Below are 16,278 nucleotides of genomic sequence, written 5' to 3'. Positions count from 1 at the left end.
GTTGTCATTCCTGTTGCTGCGGTTTATGGCCACGACTGCACAATACAGGGCATAATTCGCGCGGCTGCATTTTTTTATGAACTTTTCAGTTTCCCTATAATTCCGAGTTCCTTTGGTAAAATACCTTCCTTTGAATAGCGGCCATAACTGGAATTCTATGAAGATCAGGTTGCGTCGCTGTGTGCCGGCTCCTGAGCGAGGAGATGACAGCGTCTTTATCTCTGAGCACCAGCTGCTAAATACCCTCCTGTATGTGCAGGACGCCGAGCATCCTCCTGTCCATGAGACACCATGCAGCAAGCACATCTTGTATTATGTATGAAAATATGTTGACAACTCTTGAGCCAGCCTGGACCCGGATCCATCCAGGACAAGGCCAGAGAAGAAAAATTACAGAAGCAGGCCAGATGTAATAGAGAGGTGTAGAGAAAGTACAGTAGAGATAACTTGTCTGCAAATTATTCTATAGCATATGTGTTCAGGAGCTGCCTCTGTGCCTGAGCATACTTACTAACAGTTTGACCCACTGAGAGAAATATACACAACCCAAGGTGGATTCTGGGGTTGTAAGTATAGCATCCTGTTAAAAAAAGGAGCAGAGTTTTTTCCTGCTGTTCCAGAGAACCACCCTGCTGGTTGCATCGTACTGCCTAAAGTGTACATCCCATGCCTGGATAGTTATGTGTACAAGTTAGCTAGTGAAGTGAAGAGTAAGGAAAATCACCTTGAAGAGACACCTTTTTGGCCTGTGCAGCTGAGACACCTGTAACAGCTGTGAAAAGAGCATTTGGCGTATAAACTGGGGGTCCATTGCATGTTAAGAACTGTACTGATCTGTTTGACTTGAATGCTTCAGTAATGTTCTGCTGCACAACTGCCTCATCATTGCTTCCTGCACCGCTACACTGCAAAGTGTTGGCCTCACGACCCTGCCTTGCACCTCAACCGTCATCAGGCAGGAGAAACAGGTGCAACCTTCCTATCACTGCACGCCAGCCCAGGGAGTATCAGAACTGTGAGCACCACAACTACTAGCGCCATGCGGCCACCCTCGCCCTAGCGACCTGGTCACTGCACATTGAACAATCTCTTTTAGTTAGGTGTTATGCTGGAGGTCTGCGCCTGTTGCCCACGTGTGTCCTCCTGTTTTCTCCCAGCCGGCCACTGGAGCAATACAGCTCTGTCCATTACACGTAGGGTGAGGCCTGCTGCTCGCTTGCTCACCTGTAGGGGACATGCACGGGTCTAGACTACATTCATACAAACGTGAAGAATGCCTGTGTGACAGACGATTTTGTAAGTCAATGGGGCAAATAAAATGGCTAGTGAATAGTGTCCGTCCAAAAAAATAGGACGTCCAATTTTTGTTTGCACTGCCAGATGGACCCCACTAAAATCAAGAGGCCTATTTTTAAAAGCCATTTAGACAGGAGTGCCCCGCCTAATGGCCAATAAAAACTGGTACACTCAGAAAAAAGGGTCTTTCAAGGGTTAAAAAATAATAATAAAAAAATCCTCATCCACTTACACGACATGGATCATGCACTCTGCAGTGGACCTGTGCTCCCAGTGTTGTGACCATGCCGGGAACCTCAGTGGTCCATTGGAAATAAGGCCATAAAATATGTATGGGGGGGGGGGGCACAAATGGGGCCAATATATATGTATAGGGCCACAACTGAGGGCAATATCTATACTGGAGCACAACTTGGGGTTTTAACTTAAAAATCCAATGAAATGTATCAATTTTTAATGGCCGTTAAAAATAGATGCTAAATAGTCAGACGGCCAGAAAATGGATGTACCAATGGTTGAAAAATGGCCATGAAAATCTGATGCTGTGTCCGTTTTTAAAATACTTTTTTTTCAATGTTGTGTGCGTGTAGCCTTAAAAGGCTAGTGCCCATACACCTCTGTCTTCCCTAGCTGGTCACCTTAGGCTATTTAAGGTACCTCCCCATGTGGGAGGGTGCCAAAGCAACAGGTTTTAGTTGTCCAGTGTCCTGCTTAGGTGCGCCATCGTCTTGTTTTGCCTGTCAGTGTACTGACCTCTGCTTGTTTCTGGATTTGACCCTTCGCTGCCTGACCTGACCTCTGCCTGTACCTCATACCAAGCCTGACCTGCCTGCCCTGATGCTCAGACTGACTTTTGATTGCACTAACTCTGCCTGCCCTGACCTTGGCCTGTGCCGTACTACAGGTTGGCCCCTACCCCGATGCTTTGCTCCAGTGTCTCTTGACACTCATGGATTAGCCACCCTTTGAACTGAGACCCCTCCAGGAGGTAGAAGCCTGGTGCTTCCTCTGCAGCAGAGTCCAGATCCTTGCATAATGGTGAAAGGGTGAAGACCAGGGGGCTGCCGGGATGACTCCCTTAGAAATTGCCCCAAGTCAAATCAGTTTAGTAGGTAAAAGTGGATCTACATCTGCTTCCATAACAGAAGCTTCCCAAAAATAGGCTTGTCATAAGTGCTCTGCTGCTGAGACCCCCAGCAATCAGCTGTAATTTGCAATTCAGTTTCCCTGCAGTGCCACCTCAGGGCAAGAGCAGCATTGCAGGGTGCCCATTGAAATGAATAAGATATGGACGTACCAGGTCCTCCAGAGCATGATATGCTCTTTGTAGCTGCTCCCTACTCTGGCTAGTGATGAAGATTATAAATAATGCCCCCCAAATTAATGATATGACGTCTACCTGGATGATAGCTACATCACGTAACGTCACCGCAGAGTTCGAGCCTGTGAGGGAGCATTTCCGTAAAGCTGCTATCACTACATTTAGCGGCATGAAAGTTATTTATTCTGCAATTACAGGATGAGAATATCGGTCTCGCAGTTCAGACGGGATTCCTGCATTGCGGATGATGAAATACCCGACTTACCTTGAAACCCTGACAAAGGGAAACAGCGGCAAATAATCTCCGTAATTATCATGTAGGAAACGTTAGGTCGGCTTTTTGCTGAGATGGAATTTCTAAATAACTACGTGAAGGAGTAAAGATGGAGACAAATTGCACCTTAGTAACAAGTCCACCTACACAAGTGACCGCAAAGAGCCTCAGTCCTGCCATCACCTTCCTGCAAACTCTCAATAAACAAGCTTTATTGACCCAGCATGTACATCGGCGCACACTTCACGGGGTGACGGGGGTAGGTATTTATTTACCCTATTAATTTGGGAAGCCCAGATGAGTCGACTCGTCACCATTGTGAAGTTGGCATGTAAATAACTCCTGCAAGCGACATACAGTATAGATCAAAGAGAAAAAAACTGCACAGAGCTCTATTATGGCAACCATGGTTAGGAAACCCTAATGTGTGCCACCACCAGGTCGCCTGACACTTGGGGCTTGGAACCACCATCATTTTGTTAAAGAAAAGAGTCAAAAAGACTTTAAAGAGCACCTGTCGAATTAAACCAGACATACTGCCCGTTAGGAATGATTCTGCTGAATAAAATGATACCTGAATGGCGAAAATCCGTTGCACCATTCCAGAGAAAACAGAGTTTAATTCCATATGCAAATTAGGGAGGTAGTCCAGTGCAGTGATTTCCTGCATTTGCCCCTCCCCTTCTCCGTTCCTCGGTGATCTCAATATCTAAGTTACATAAGGATTTAACTCTGTTTTCTCCGGAACACAACAACAGATTTTTGCAATTCAGGTATCATTTTGATCAGCAGGATCAATCCTAACAGGCAGCATGCCTGGTTTAATAGGTTTGATCCTGCTGATAGGTGTCTTTTAAAAGAACAACTAAGTGTTACTCACATCCACCAGTGCCATTCCATCACTAGTCTGCTCTTCACATCCTGGTCATTCCTCGGAAATGCCAGGAAGCAACCGCACAGCCAATCACTAGGTGATGCCATGATTAGTGACTTAATGGTGTAAAATAGGTCAATACGTCACCGATCCCCCACAACTCCCATTCCAATGCTTTCCAGTTTACTGCCCATCTCTACTGCCTTCTTTCTCACCACACAGGAACTGTCTGCTCAGCCAATCACTGGCTGAGGGAGGTCACCTCTGTGATCTGTGATTGGCTGAGTGGTCATTTCCTCAGTGTTGGGAGGGACCAGGAAGTAAAGACCAGTGGGGGTCCGGGAAACATTGGAACAAGAGCGGTAAGGTGAGTACTGAATTATTATTTTACTCCATTCTGAGCCTTTTTGTCAAATATCTTGTCCGGACAACCCCTTTAAGCTCGGTACGCAGCAGAATGATAAATGCTGCTCTTGCAGACATCAGGCTAATTCTGTCATTTGAGATCAGTACAAGGAATGTGATGTTAGGACTAAAGGGGTTTTCCGAGATTTTTATACTGATGACCACTTGGAACCGAACACGAGTTCGGGAAATGTTTTTTTTTTACTGTATAAATCAATTTCTGAAGTTATTATGCAAAGTCTCGCGAGACTTCGCAAAGTAATAACTTTGGCTCATCGGAGCCAATGCATTCTAATACTGTACGGAGCGCTCGCTGCAATATCAAGCACGGCCACTATACAATGTAAGGCGCTGTGCTTGATGAGCACAAAGAAGGCGGCGGTGCCTTTTCAAACAGTTGATCGGCGGTGGTCCCGGGTGTTGGATCCCCACCGATCAGATACTGATGACCTATCCAGAGGATAGCTCATCAGTATTAAAATCTCGGAAAACCCTTTCAATGTCCACAAGGTTGGTTACTTCTCCTTCGCCTTTGGAGGTGTGAACTTCTATGAGGAGTGGGGCCACCATGAAGGCCTCCAGTGGAGAATGGCATAGGAAATGGTAACCAAATGTGGCCCATGTAGACTCTAGGAGAGGGTACTGTGTAGGTCTAACTTTTCTATTGTTTAAATTGTAGCACAGACCGTACCGCGTCATGTGACGTTGCACAGTACTCGCGGCATACTTGCGGCAGCAGGGGCTGCGTACACAAGCAGACACATCATGTATCCTTGTATACTAAATGTGCGGCCTGCGCCTCTGTAGGCACAGAGCCGCTCCCGGACCAGCAGTGAATAATGACTTCGGCCGCCCGTGCTGACGCGTCTGCTTTTATTAATGACTTGCTAAATGCGTTTCTCGTAGATTCTCAATATCAATGCAGGAGACCGGGGTGCATCACTAGAAGTAAGGGCAGGAGCGTAGCTATAGGGGTAGCAGTCGCTATCAGGTCCAGGAGCCTGCGGGGCCCAAAGACCCTTGTGCCACATAAGAAAACACCAGTATTATAGAAAGTGCATGCTGGTCAAGTTACACCTCTGGCTGGAGGGAAGGGGTTAGGTCAAGAATTTAGCATGGGGCGGGGGGGGGGGGCATTTCCATTGCTGCCTCAGCCAGCACGAAGGCTATGTGCACCCCTGCCCCTGGCCACAGGGGGGCCCAAGCTGAACTCTTGCACCAGGGCATATGAGCCTTTAGCTATGCCCCTGAGTAAGAGGGTCCCATTACAAAAACAGGAATGGGCCATGGAGCAATGGAAGAAGGCAGCGCTATCTGATGAATCCCATTACGTCGTGTAGACGGCCGGTTGGGTGTGGGTCACTTACCTGGGGAAGAGATGGCATCCGGATGCAAGTAAATAAGTAATGCTGGCGGAGGCAGTGGGCATCATGTGGATTTGACACCATCTACCTAAACATTGTACAGATAAGTACCCACTCCCCTTCGTGGCAATGGTGACCCCTACTGGCAGTTTCATCAGGATGAGGGCTTATGCAAACGAACGTGTGTCGCCCGTTCCGTGAATTGGGGATGCAAATTGCGGTCCGAAATGCACGGGCACCGTCCGTGTGGCTGGTGCAGACGGATGCAGACCCATTCAACTTGAATGGTTCCGTGATATGTCTGCACCGAAGAAGTTCTATTTTTTTGTGGTGTGGAGGCACGGACAGAAAACCGTTCCGGACAGGCTTCTGTGCCTCCGTTTCAAGTGAATGGATCCGCATCCGCGATGTGGTGCACGAACGGCCGGTGTCCTTATATTGCAGATCGGCTGTTTGTGGGTCCCAATACGGGCACCGGCCAACAGCGGTCATGTGCATGAGCCACACTGAAAAAACTGTTAAGGAAAATGACTAAGAGATCTCCAAATTCTGAGATCTCCTTCTGATCGTCATCTGTGGGATCCATGGAGGCCGCACCGAGAAACTTACAGGATCTGCTGCTACCGTCTTGCACCAGATCCCACAGGAGTCCAGGCCTGAGCCCTTTTAGCAGCACCAGGTGGAGCTGCCCAATATTAGGCGGTTCACGTCCAGTTGTGCTATCTTCGTTGCGACATTATGATATATACGGTAGATAACAGACGGTATAAACTAAGAGCGCGGCCAGTATAACATTTCTAGAATTCCTATGAGCCTCCCACCCCACCCCCCAGCATACTGGTTCTCCCCAGTCTCATTATCTACCGTACATCCATGGTGACGCCTCCCAGGCAGCGGTATCCGCTCGTCTATCTGTGATCGCCCTTGTTCACAATGTAGCTGATCAATACAATATATGTGAACTGAACTTTAATTGACGCAGCTGGGGATCATCCAACCAAGAGCGTACAATTTCACGGTGAGAGACCACAAACGATTGAATTGGGGCCGCCACTGACTTCAAGGCGGAGATCAGACCCCTTTGGTACTGCTCGGAGATTGCTGTGTCACACAACATTTAAATCAATGGCAGCGAGAGAAATCTCTGAGCAGTGCCAAAGGGGGTTGGGTCATTTAGAACCCAAGAAATCAGTCACGGCGCCTGATCGCAGACTGGGGTCTAGCCATCGGGGACCTGTCGGAAGGGTATTTTCACTAGACTTCCCCTTTAAGCAAGTTTTACAATGTTGTGCTTCTATAATCAGATAAACAGCAAAGTACATTGTCAATACTGAAAATGGCTCGTCGATACCACGGTCATTTTCCCGTTTTAAGCAAAATTGTAGCAATTTCCGCCAAAAGGGAGCTGAACCGTACGTGATGCTTCAGAAATCAATGGCGTGAAAGACAGCCGCGATTTTTACAGTACAAACCAGATCCTTCTAGGGACCTGGGCAGATCCGCAAAACACGGATACCGGCCGCCGCTACCATAGAAAATGCTAGTTCTTGGACAAGAATAGGACATGCTCTATCTTTTTTGTGGGGCCACGGAACTACAGATGCGGACGGTGTGCTGTCCGCATCTTTTGCAGCCCCATTGAAATGAATGGGTCTGAATGAGGCCTTACAGTGTATTTCCATCTGAGAAAGATACTGGAAGACTGCTGACACTCCATGTCTATCTGATAACAAAACTGTGCCTTTTTTTTCCATCTACTTAGGTCAACATTTTGCGCAGATCCATTTCTTGATACATCTTTATAGCTCCAAATCCAAAAATGAATAATAAATATAGAGTGAAATGATAAAAGTCTGCCTGCAGCCACCACTAGGGGGAGCTCAGGAGCTTACTGCATTCTTTTGTATTATTGATTGTATGCAGCAAGCCCCTGAGCTCCCTCTAGTGGTGGCTGCAGGCAGACAGAATCTTATCATTTGACTCTGGAGTTATTATGAATGTGATAAAGATATATTAGGAAATTACTAAATGACAGTGTGGACCTGCACTTTAAAAGCGTATTTAGCATGCATTTTTTACAGTATGGTATCAGCAATACTTTCTGTACCCAACTCCACCTGGATATATCCACATTTAGTTACTTCGTAAATATCAGAACACAATATCATCTGCAGCCCTCACCCCCTCCCAAATTCCCACACTTTCACAGGGTACTGCACAAGTAGCAATCCCATAATGCTTTGCTATCAGAACCCCTGCCTTTTGCAGCTGACTGCAAGTCACATCCTCATGAACTGACAACATGGCTTACCTTTACAAATGCAATAATTTAAAGAGGAGCCGTCCCCGCTCCTGACATGTCTGTTTTAGTAACCACTTGCATTCTTCATGTAATAACAGTTCTAGAGCATCTAGTCTTATGGCTCTATGATATGCCATTCCTCTATTATTCCTGCTAGAAGTTATGAATGAATTGCCAGCAGTTCACAATGAAGGTCCAGATGGATGTTACCAGTTTGGGGGGGGGGGGGGTGGGGTGTTGCTACACAGTCTGACACAGTACTGATTGGATAATCTCAGACTGTGCAGGGACCTTTATCGCAAACTACTGCACGTTTTGTACATTTTTGGACCTACTTAATAAAAGAAACCATTGAAAGATATGCTGGCATCACATGTCTTTTCTGGAACTATCCTCAGGATAGGTCACCAAGATCTGACACCTGTCGCCCCCATGATCAACTGTTTTCATCAGGCGCTGGCACGGGAAACAAAACAGTGAATGCAGCTGGAGCTGAGTTGCAGTACCGTGCACTGCCACCGCACGGTGGAGGGAGCTTCCTTGTTTCTGGCTCCGTCCACTGTGTTGCGCCAGGCAGCTGATCCACGGATTTGCCGGCTGTCAGACTCCCACCAATCGGATATTGATGACCTATTGATTGATTGATGCACGGTCCTCAGCAACCACTTTGCATTTATTAAAACCAGAGCACATCAGAAGCCGCCATTGCAGATGCCGGGATCCTCTGATGGCCTCCTCCCGCGCTGCACGTCACATTTATTTCACGATAAGCAGCACTTAATGAACGGTTTCAGGAATACGTCTCCTAAGTGTTTCCATATTTGGAGAGAAAGCAGCTGTTTCTGAACAGCGGCGCGATAGACGGTGCACGACACCACAAGTGTCAGAGATCAGGAGTCTAAATACTAAGAGGATAAGGTGAATTTATCTATCCTACTTAAATCTCAATTTCCCGACCAGCTGTGCCCGCCGCACATTGCCCAGCACCGCCGCTGAGGTCAGGGAGTGTGGCACTGCTTCCAGGCGTGGTCGTTTAGTCACGAAATCAGCCACAATTGCTATATCGAGGCACTGGTCTGATTGGAGGCAATCATGATTGGGGCTGAGCAGCTATGGAGATCCGAACTTAAAGGGGTAGTCCGTCATATAATCGTATGGTATCAGGAGGATATGCTATAACACGGTGATCACCCGATGCCCGATCTCTAGACCCTTTGCTTTGTCCCTTAATGATAAACTAACAACGAACCGCGCGGACCTCCAGCGATCAGTTGTGATCTGTGGGTGTTTAGTTTCCCTGCAGTGCCTCCACTGGCGAAACTAAGAATTACAGGTCTTTCACCCTATAAGGCCTCATGCACACGGCCGTTGTTTTGGTCCGTTTTGGCGGCTCGGATGCGGACCCATTCACTTCAATGGGGCCGCAAAAGATACGGACAGCTGTCCGCATCCGTTGCTCTGTTCTGTGGTTCCGCAAAAAAAAAATATAACATGTCCTATTCTTGTCCGACAAGAATAGGCGTTTATATTAAAGGCTGTCCGTGCCGTTCCGCAAATTGCGGAACGCGCACAGACGCCATCCGTGTTTCGCGGATCCGCGATTTGCGGACCGCAAAACACACCACGGTCGCGTGCATGAGGCCTAAATCTACACTTTGCTTTATTGTTTTCATACCTATTTTGAGTAATTTCATGTTTGTTTGTTTGTTTTTTTCTCCATCCATATGCAAGGTGTCTTTCAAAAATCCAGCTGGTCGCCCCTGGAAACAGACAGCAGCTTAGCTCCACCCCTCTGTCAGACATGTGACCTCTCAGACTTCACAACTGATGTGTAACCCGAGCTCCCACAATGCTGTGGAATTCAAGGGTGCTCTGAATTTAGCTTTAGACGTGACTGGAGAGGGAAACGGGATCCTGGATCGGGATTTACAAGCTTACTCCTCAACATTATCTGTGAAGTTTTGCTCTAAAATGTTGTAAATTCTTGATTCGCCGCAACAAGTTTCTGGTTCCTTGGGAAAGCTGGGTGACTACCAATATCTCCATCAATACGGCACCCAGCTTTCCAAAGCTCCTGAATAAAACAAATCATCTGTAACCAACTGAAATGTCAGCTGAAAGGTAGCAGAGTTGTTATCTCGACTTGCCCCCATGACCACAAGTCTCAGGGTTCAGAATGAAACACTACAGGGACCAATCACAGTCCCGGCTGCCATTTTTAGCAGTGATCTGATTGGCTACTACACATTTTCAAGAGACGGCCCCTCCCCAATGACTCCTACAGCTTAAAGTGCACCAGTCATCATGTGCAAGGTTAACTAACTCCGCCCACGCAGATTCTGATTGGAGGAGAGGTGGAGTCAGGCAGGACTCTCCTCACCATGCAGGAAGTGTGGAAGCTGCCTACAGCCCCCCTAGTGGCTCCTATTTAAAATGCAGGTGCCCTTTAACATTGCACAATGCATCGCTGATCACCTCCTCCACCCAAGATGTTTCCGCCAGTTTAATAAGAGGTCTTATGACTTACTAGATAAGATGCACCGCACTGACGCCCCATGGCGAATTTAACCCTATAGTGGACAGACAAGTCACATGTAATAAAATAACAGACATCGGTAACATCTACTCCTTGATGGCGTACCATATGGGGAGGAATTTAAAGGGGAACCCCATCTCATCTAAATTTCTATACATTTGGAAGATTTCTCCTTTATTGTTCCTTATTGGAAATTTCTGTTTGTCCTACACATTAATGTTGGAAATGACACCTACCCCACAGTCACTGATGCTACAAGCCTTGGCGGACATCTTGGCAACTAAATAAGTTCTACAGCATCCATTTTTGGCATCCATATTTCATCCCAGAATGGGAAGGGGGTGGAGGGGTTGGAAACCATTGGGACCCTCTCCAGACCCTTGAAATGATTACAGCTCTAGAAGCCCATTTATCTTTTTGTCCTCAAACATGGCGGACCCTTCTTCCCAACCTCCACCAATGATATCCTGTCAATTTGCCATCTATTTTTACAGCGGGTAAACCCCGCAATTCTGTACTGCTGAACTGGGTAAAAAAGACCAAACCAAACCAATGTGATTGGTCCTATAATCATGAGTGCAACCAACATCCATATAGAAGATAAAGGCGTACATAGATAAGGGGGCCACGTATTCCTTTTCCGTGCCTCCTCTAGCTATTGCTGCCTTTAAGGTAGGTACACTTTTACACATTAACATGAATGAGAGCTCAATGCCAGGCAGCCCCCCATTATACAGGAAGCATATCGTGCTGGTGGCGGTGGATACGCTTTCATTTCCCATGCATTCTCCATATCCTGTAATAGACATCATTTTTTTACGCTTCTACACTGATAGGCGTAATACCCTGCGAGATTTAAAGGGACGCTAAACCTTAAAGGGACACTCATACTATATTACTAGAATATGAGGGATCAATGTGGTCACCCCTGACAATCTCTAGAGTGACTGTACCTCCTATGGGTTCCTTCCTATGGCTGCACAGTCAGCTTATGACTGCAATGGCCTCCGATGGGAGACAACCTGGCCACCGCTACCCCCACCGTTCAGAAGTGGGTGGCGTATCCGGTAAACGTCTTTCCTGAAACAACATGCCCACCTTACCCACTTGCCAAGCCAGTGAATGAAATCTATTGCTCTCTCTTATCAACCATTTCAGGCTAACAGACCCCCATGATTATTACTATGTCACCCAGCTCCAATGCTGAGATACATTTACATACACAGCTGTGACCTGTACACACAGCGCTTCTTTAGGGTGAATTCACATGCAGCAGATTTGGTGCAGAAATTTTGGTGACTGAAAATCAGTTCCATCCCCTGGAATGAAGTTGTCCAGGCGGCAAACACATGGATTTCTACAAACCCCGTTTTGCGGAATGGGACTGATTTTCGATCACAGAAATGACCCACTGCTGAATTTCAGTTCGCCGCTGGCCCTTTAAGCAGGGGTTCTAATGACACTGCAATTAAGGTGGGGTCTAGCGGCATTAATAAGCAAATTTACAGTACTCCGCGGATCCCTTTATCGGATTTGCTTCTTATTGCAATGAATTCGATCAGCTAGCCCGTTAGATTGCAAGCTCTTGAGCGCCCACGTGAGTCAACGGTAGATGATACTAGTAACAGCGGTCGGTCCCCCCATCTCTATGGCAGAGCTGACTTGTACGGTTTGCTCAGCGCTCACTCCAGGGAAAAAAACTGAGATTGCTCACACGGTGCCCAAAGACATTGAGATGACCCATCACCATACCAGTGCCCAGCTGGTCGCCTCCGCCATCTCAGGAAGGGTAGACCGAGGGGTTAATTCCAGCCACCCAAATGGGTATGTAGCCCATACCCAGCTCCTGTCTAGGTCCTAACTGAGGCGTGGTGCCATCTCCCTACCCCAAGATCCCTGCCAGGAAGAGACCCCCAAAACTATGCCCGCCACCAGAAGGATAATTTTTTGTATTTTTTTAACCCAACGTGTCTGTATTACAGCCGGTCCCCTCCCACCCCTGCATCTTGCAGCAATCATCTAGCATCTGTAGAACGCCCATCACCCACCACAGATGAGGGTCCTTTCACCCCCTTTCTCCGTCTCAGGAGGGACCAGCTGAGCGATGTGATGGCATTAACCCTTCAAGCACTGCACCCCCTTCCATCGTGATGGATGTCAAGCCATGACCTTCTTGGATTCTGCGACCAAGCTGGACACGGATAGCTCACAATTGCTGCAAATGACACGTGTTACATGGCATGCATACGTATGTTACATCCGTCACCACTTTTTGCACAAGGGTTTGAGCCTTTGCATCCCGGAAAGAAGGGATGCTCTGCAGACACCCCCTGGATTTCTGATACCCTCCCATTCCCGTGCTGCGTTCCCCATCCATGTCACATTTTTAGTGCATTCCAGGACGATACAATGTATCAAGAGCTAATTAATTCTTTGTTGATTTAATCCCTTTAAACCACTGATCCAATTAAAAGCATCAAGGTCCTACTCACTGGCTTTGCCCGCTTTGGGTCTCTGCAGCAGCTTCTGAACCATGCCCAGGTCCTCGGCTTTCACAGCCTGGAGCAGCTCCTGGTCCTTCCCCATCCTGCTTCCTTGTGGAAGGATCAGCCGGGGGTTGCAGCAAGGAAGGGGGTGATCCTGCGGGGGCTCGGGTAGGTCCTTATAGCCAGAGCATCCTTTTTGGAAGAGGTGCTGATGATGATGAAGAGGAGGAGGGGAACACGGATCAGACACCCAGCAGCAATGTAGGGGGAGATGGGGAGAGTGTGTCAAATGTGCTGGGGGGGAGCACAGACACCTCCAGCCAGGAGGAGCCAGGGAGAGACTAAGAATACGAGGGATGCAGGAACCATCATCCTGGAAGGGAACGGATAAGGGGGGCCCTGGGGCTCGAATTCAGGGCTGGGGTCCTGCAGGTCCCCAGATGAAGCCAGGGTAAAGATGGGGAGGGGGGAGTCAGGGATGCAGTGTGACAAGAGATGACAGTGTGTCTCCAGGAGGGGAGGGAGTGGGTCTCTGGATGTGTGTGCCGTCTCTCTCCCCCGTCCCTCTCTCTCTGTCTCCTGATCCCTCCTCCCATCCGTCTATTCCTGTATTGGCTGCACAGTCTCTGAGCTGCATCCAGAGGCGGAAGGAGGGAGCGCAGCGCCACACAGCAGCAACCACAACCGCACACTGCGCGACTACTACCACAGCACTCCTACACTACTACCACAGCACTCCTACACTACTACCAGAGCACTGCTACACTACTACAGCAGTACTACTACACTACTACCACAGCGCCACACAGCAGCAATCACAACCGCACACTGCGCGACGCTACAGCGCTGCTACACTACTACCACAGCAGTACTACACTACTACAGCAGTACTACTACACTACTACCACAGCGCCACACAGCAGCAATCACAACCGCACACTGCGCGACGCTACAGCGCTGCTACACTACTACCACAGCAGTACTACACTACTACAGCAGTACTACTACACTACTACCACAGCGCCACACAGCAGCAACCACAACCGCACACTGCGCGACGCTACAGCGCTGCTACACTACTACCACAGCAGTACTACACTACTACCACAACACCGCAACACTACTACACTACTGCCACAACACCGCTACACTTCTACCACAGCACTACTACACTACTACAGCAGTACTACACTACTGCCACAGCGCCACACAGCAGCAACCACAACCGCACACTGCGCGACGCTACAGCGCTGCTACACTACTACCACAGCAGTACTACACTACTACCACAACACCGCAACACTACTACATTACTGCCGCAGCACCGCTACACTTCTACCACAGCACTACTACACTACTACAGCAGTACTACACTACTACCACAGCGCCACACAGCAGCAATCACAACCGCACACTGCGCGACACTACAGCGCTGCTACACTACTACCACAGCAGTACTACACTACTACCACAACACCGCAACACTACTACATTACTGCCGCAGCACCGCAACACTACTACACTACTGCCACAGCACCGCAACACTACTACCACAACACCGCTACACTACTACCACAACACTGCTACACTACTGCCACAACACCGCTACACTACTACACTACTGCCACAACACTGCTATACTACTACACTACTGCCACAACACCGCAACACTACTACCACAACACCGCTACACTACTACCACAACACCGCTACACTACTACACTACTACCACAGCAATGCAACACTACTACACTACTGCCACAACATTGCTATACTACTACACTACTGCCACAACACCGCAACACTACTACATTACTGCCACAGCACCGCAACACTACTACACTACTGCCACAACACCGCAACACTACTACACTACTACCACAGCACTGCTATACTACTACCACAGCACTGCTATACTACTGCCAAAACACTGCAACACTACTACATTACTGCCGCATCACAGCAACACTACTACACTACTGCCACAACACCGCAACACTACTACATTACTGCCGCAGCACCGCAACACTACTACACTACTGCCACAGCACCGCAACACTACTACCACAACACCGCTACACTATTACACTACTACCACAACACTGCTACACTACTGCCACAACACCGCTACACTACTACCACAACACCGCTAAACTACTACCACAACGCCACTACACTACTACCACAACACTCCTACACTAGTACTACCACAACACCGCTACACTACTGCCACAACACCGCTAAACTACTACACTTCTACCACAACACCGCTAAACTATTACACTACCACAATGCCACTACACTACTACCACAACACTGCTACACTAGTGCTACCACAACACCGCTACACCACCACAACACTGCTACCACAACTCCGCTACACTACTACACTACTGCCACAACACTGCTACACTACTACCACAACTCCGCTACACTACTACCACAACTCCGCTACACTACTACCACAACTCCGCTACACTACTGCCACAACACTGCTACACTACTACCACAGCACTACTACCACAACTCCGCTACACTACTACACTACTGCCACAACACTGCTACACTACTACCACAACTCCGCTACACTACTACCACAACTGCCACAACACTGCTACACTACTGCCACAACATTGCTACACTACTACCACAGCACTACTACCACAATTCCGCTACACTACTACCACAACACTGCTACACTACTACCACAGCAGTACTACACTACTACCACAACACTGCTACACTACTGCCACAACACCGCAACACTACTACCACAGCACTACTACCACTACACTACCACAACACTGCAACACTACTACCACAGCAATGCTACACTACCACAACACTGCTACACTACTACCACAACACTACTACAACACCGCAACACTACTACACTACTACCACAGCACTACTACCGCTACACTACTACCACAACACTACTACCACAGCAATGCTACACTACCACAACACTGCTACACTACTACCACAACACTGCTACACTACTACACTACTGCCACAACACCGCAACACTACTACACTACTACCACAGCACTACTACCACTACACTACTACCACTACACTGCAACACTACTACCACAGCAATGCTACACTACAACACTGCTACACTACTATCACAAAACTACTACACTACTGCCGCAACACTGCTACACTACTACAACAACGCTGCTACACTGCTACCACAGCACTACTACACTACTACCACAACACTGCTGCACTACTGCCAAAACACCGCAACACTACTACCACAGCAACTCTTCACTACCACAACACCGCTAAACTACTACACTACTACCACAATGCCACTGCACTACTACCACAACACTACTACACCCACAACTCTAGTACACTACTGCCACAACACTGCTACACTACTACTACAACTCCGCTACACTACTACAC

General features: G+C 48.1%; 1 protein-coding gene across 1 annotated transcript in view; it reads right to left on the bottom strand.

Annotated features, from left to right (window-relative positions):
* Positions 1 to 13,399, bottom strand: part of CASKIN1 (CASK interacting protein 1) — a 140,454-nt gene extending 127,055 nt beyond the window's left edge. The window contains exon 1 of the mRNA XM_044304306.1: positions 12,865 to 13,399. Coding sequence (XP_044160241.1) covers positions 12,865 to 12,958 — 94 coding nt within the window. The 5' untranslated portion in view covers positions 12,959 to 13,399. The remainder of the gene's footprint in view (positions 1 to 12,864) is intronic.
* Between the last annotated feature and the right edge of the window lie 2,879 nt (positions 13,400 to 16,278).

Source organism: Bufo gargarizans, chromosome 8 (assembly GCF_014858855.1).
Source record: "Bufo gargarizans isolate SCDJY-AF-19 chromosome 8, ASM1485885v1, whole genome shotgun sequence".
In the NCBI taxonomy this organism is placed as follows: Eukaryota; Metazoa; Chordata; class Amphibia; order Anura; family Bufonidae; genus Bufo; species Bufo gargarizans.
Note: the sequence above shows the minus strand (reverse complement) of the source record. Positions and strands in the feature narration are given on the sequence as shown.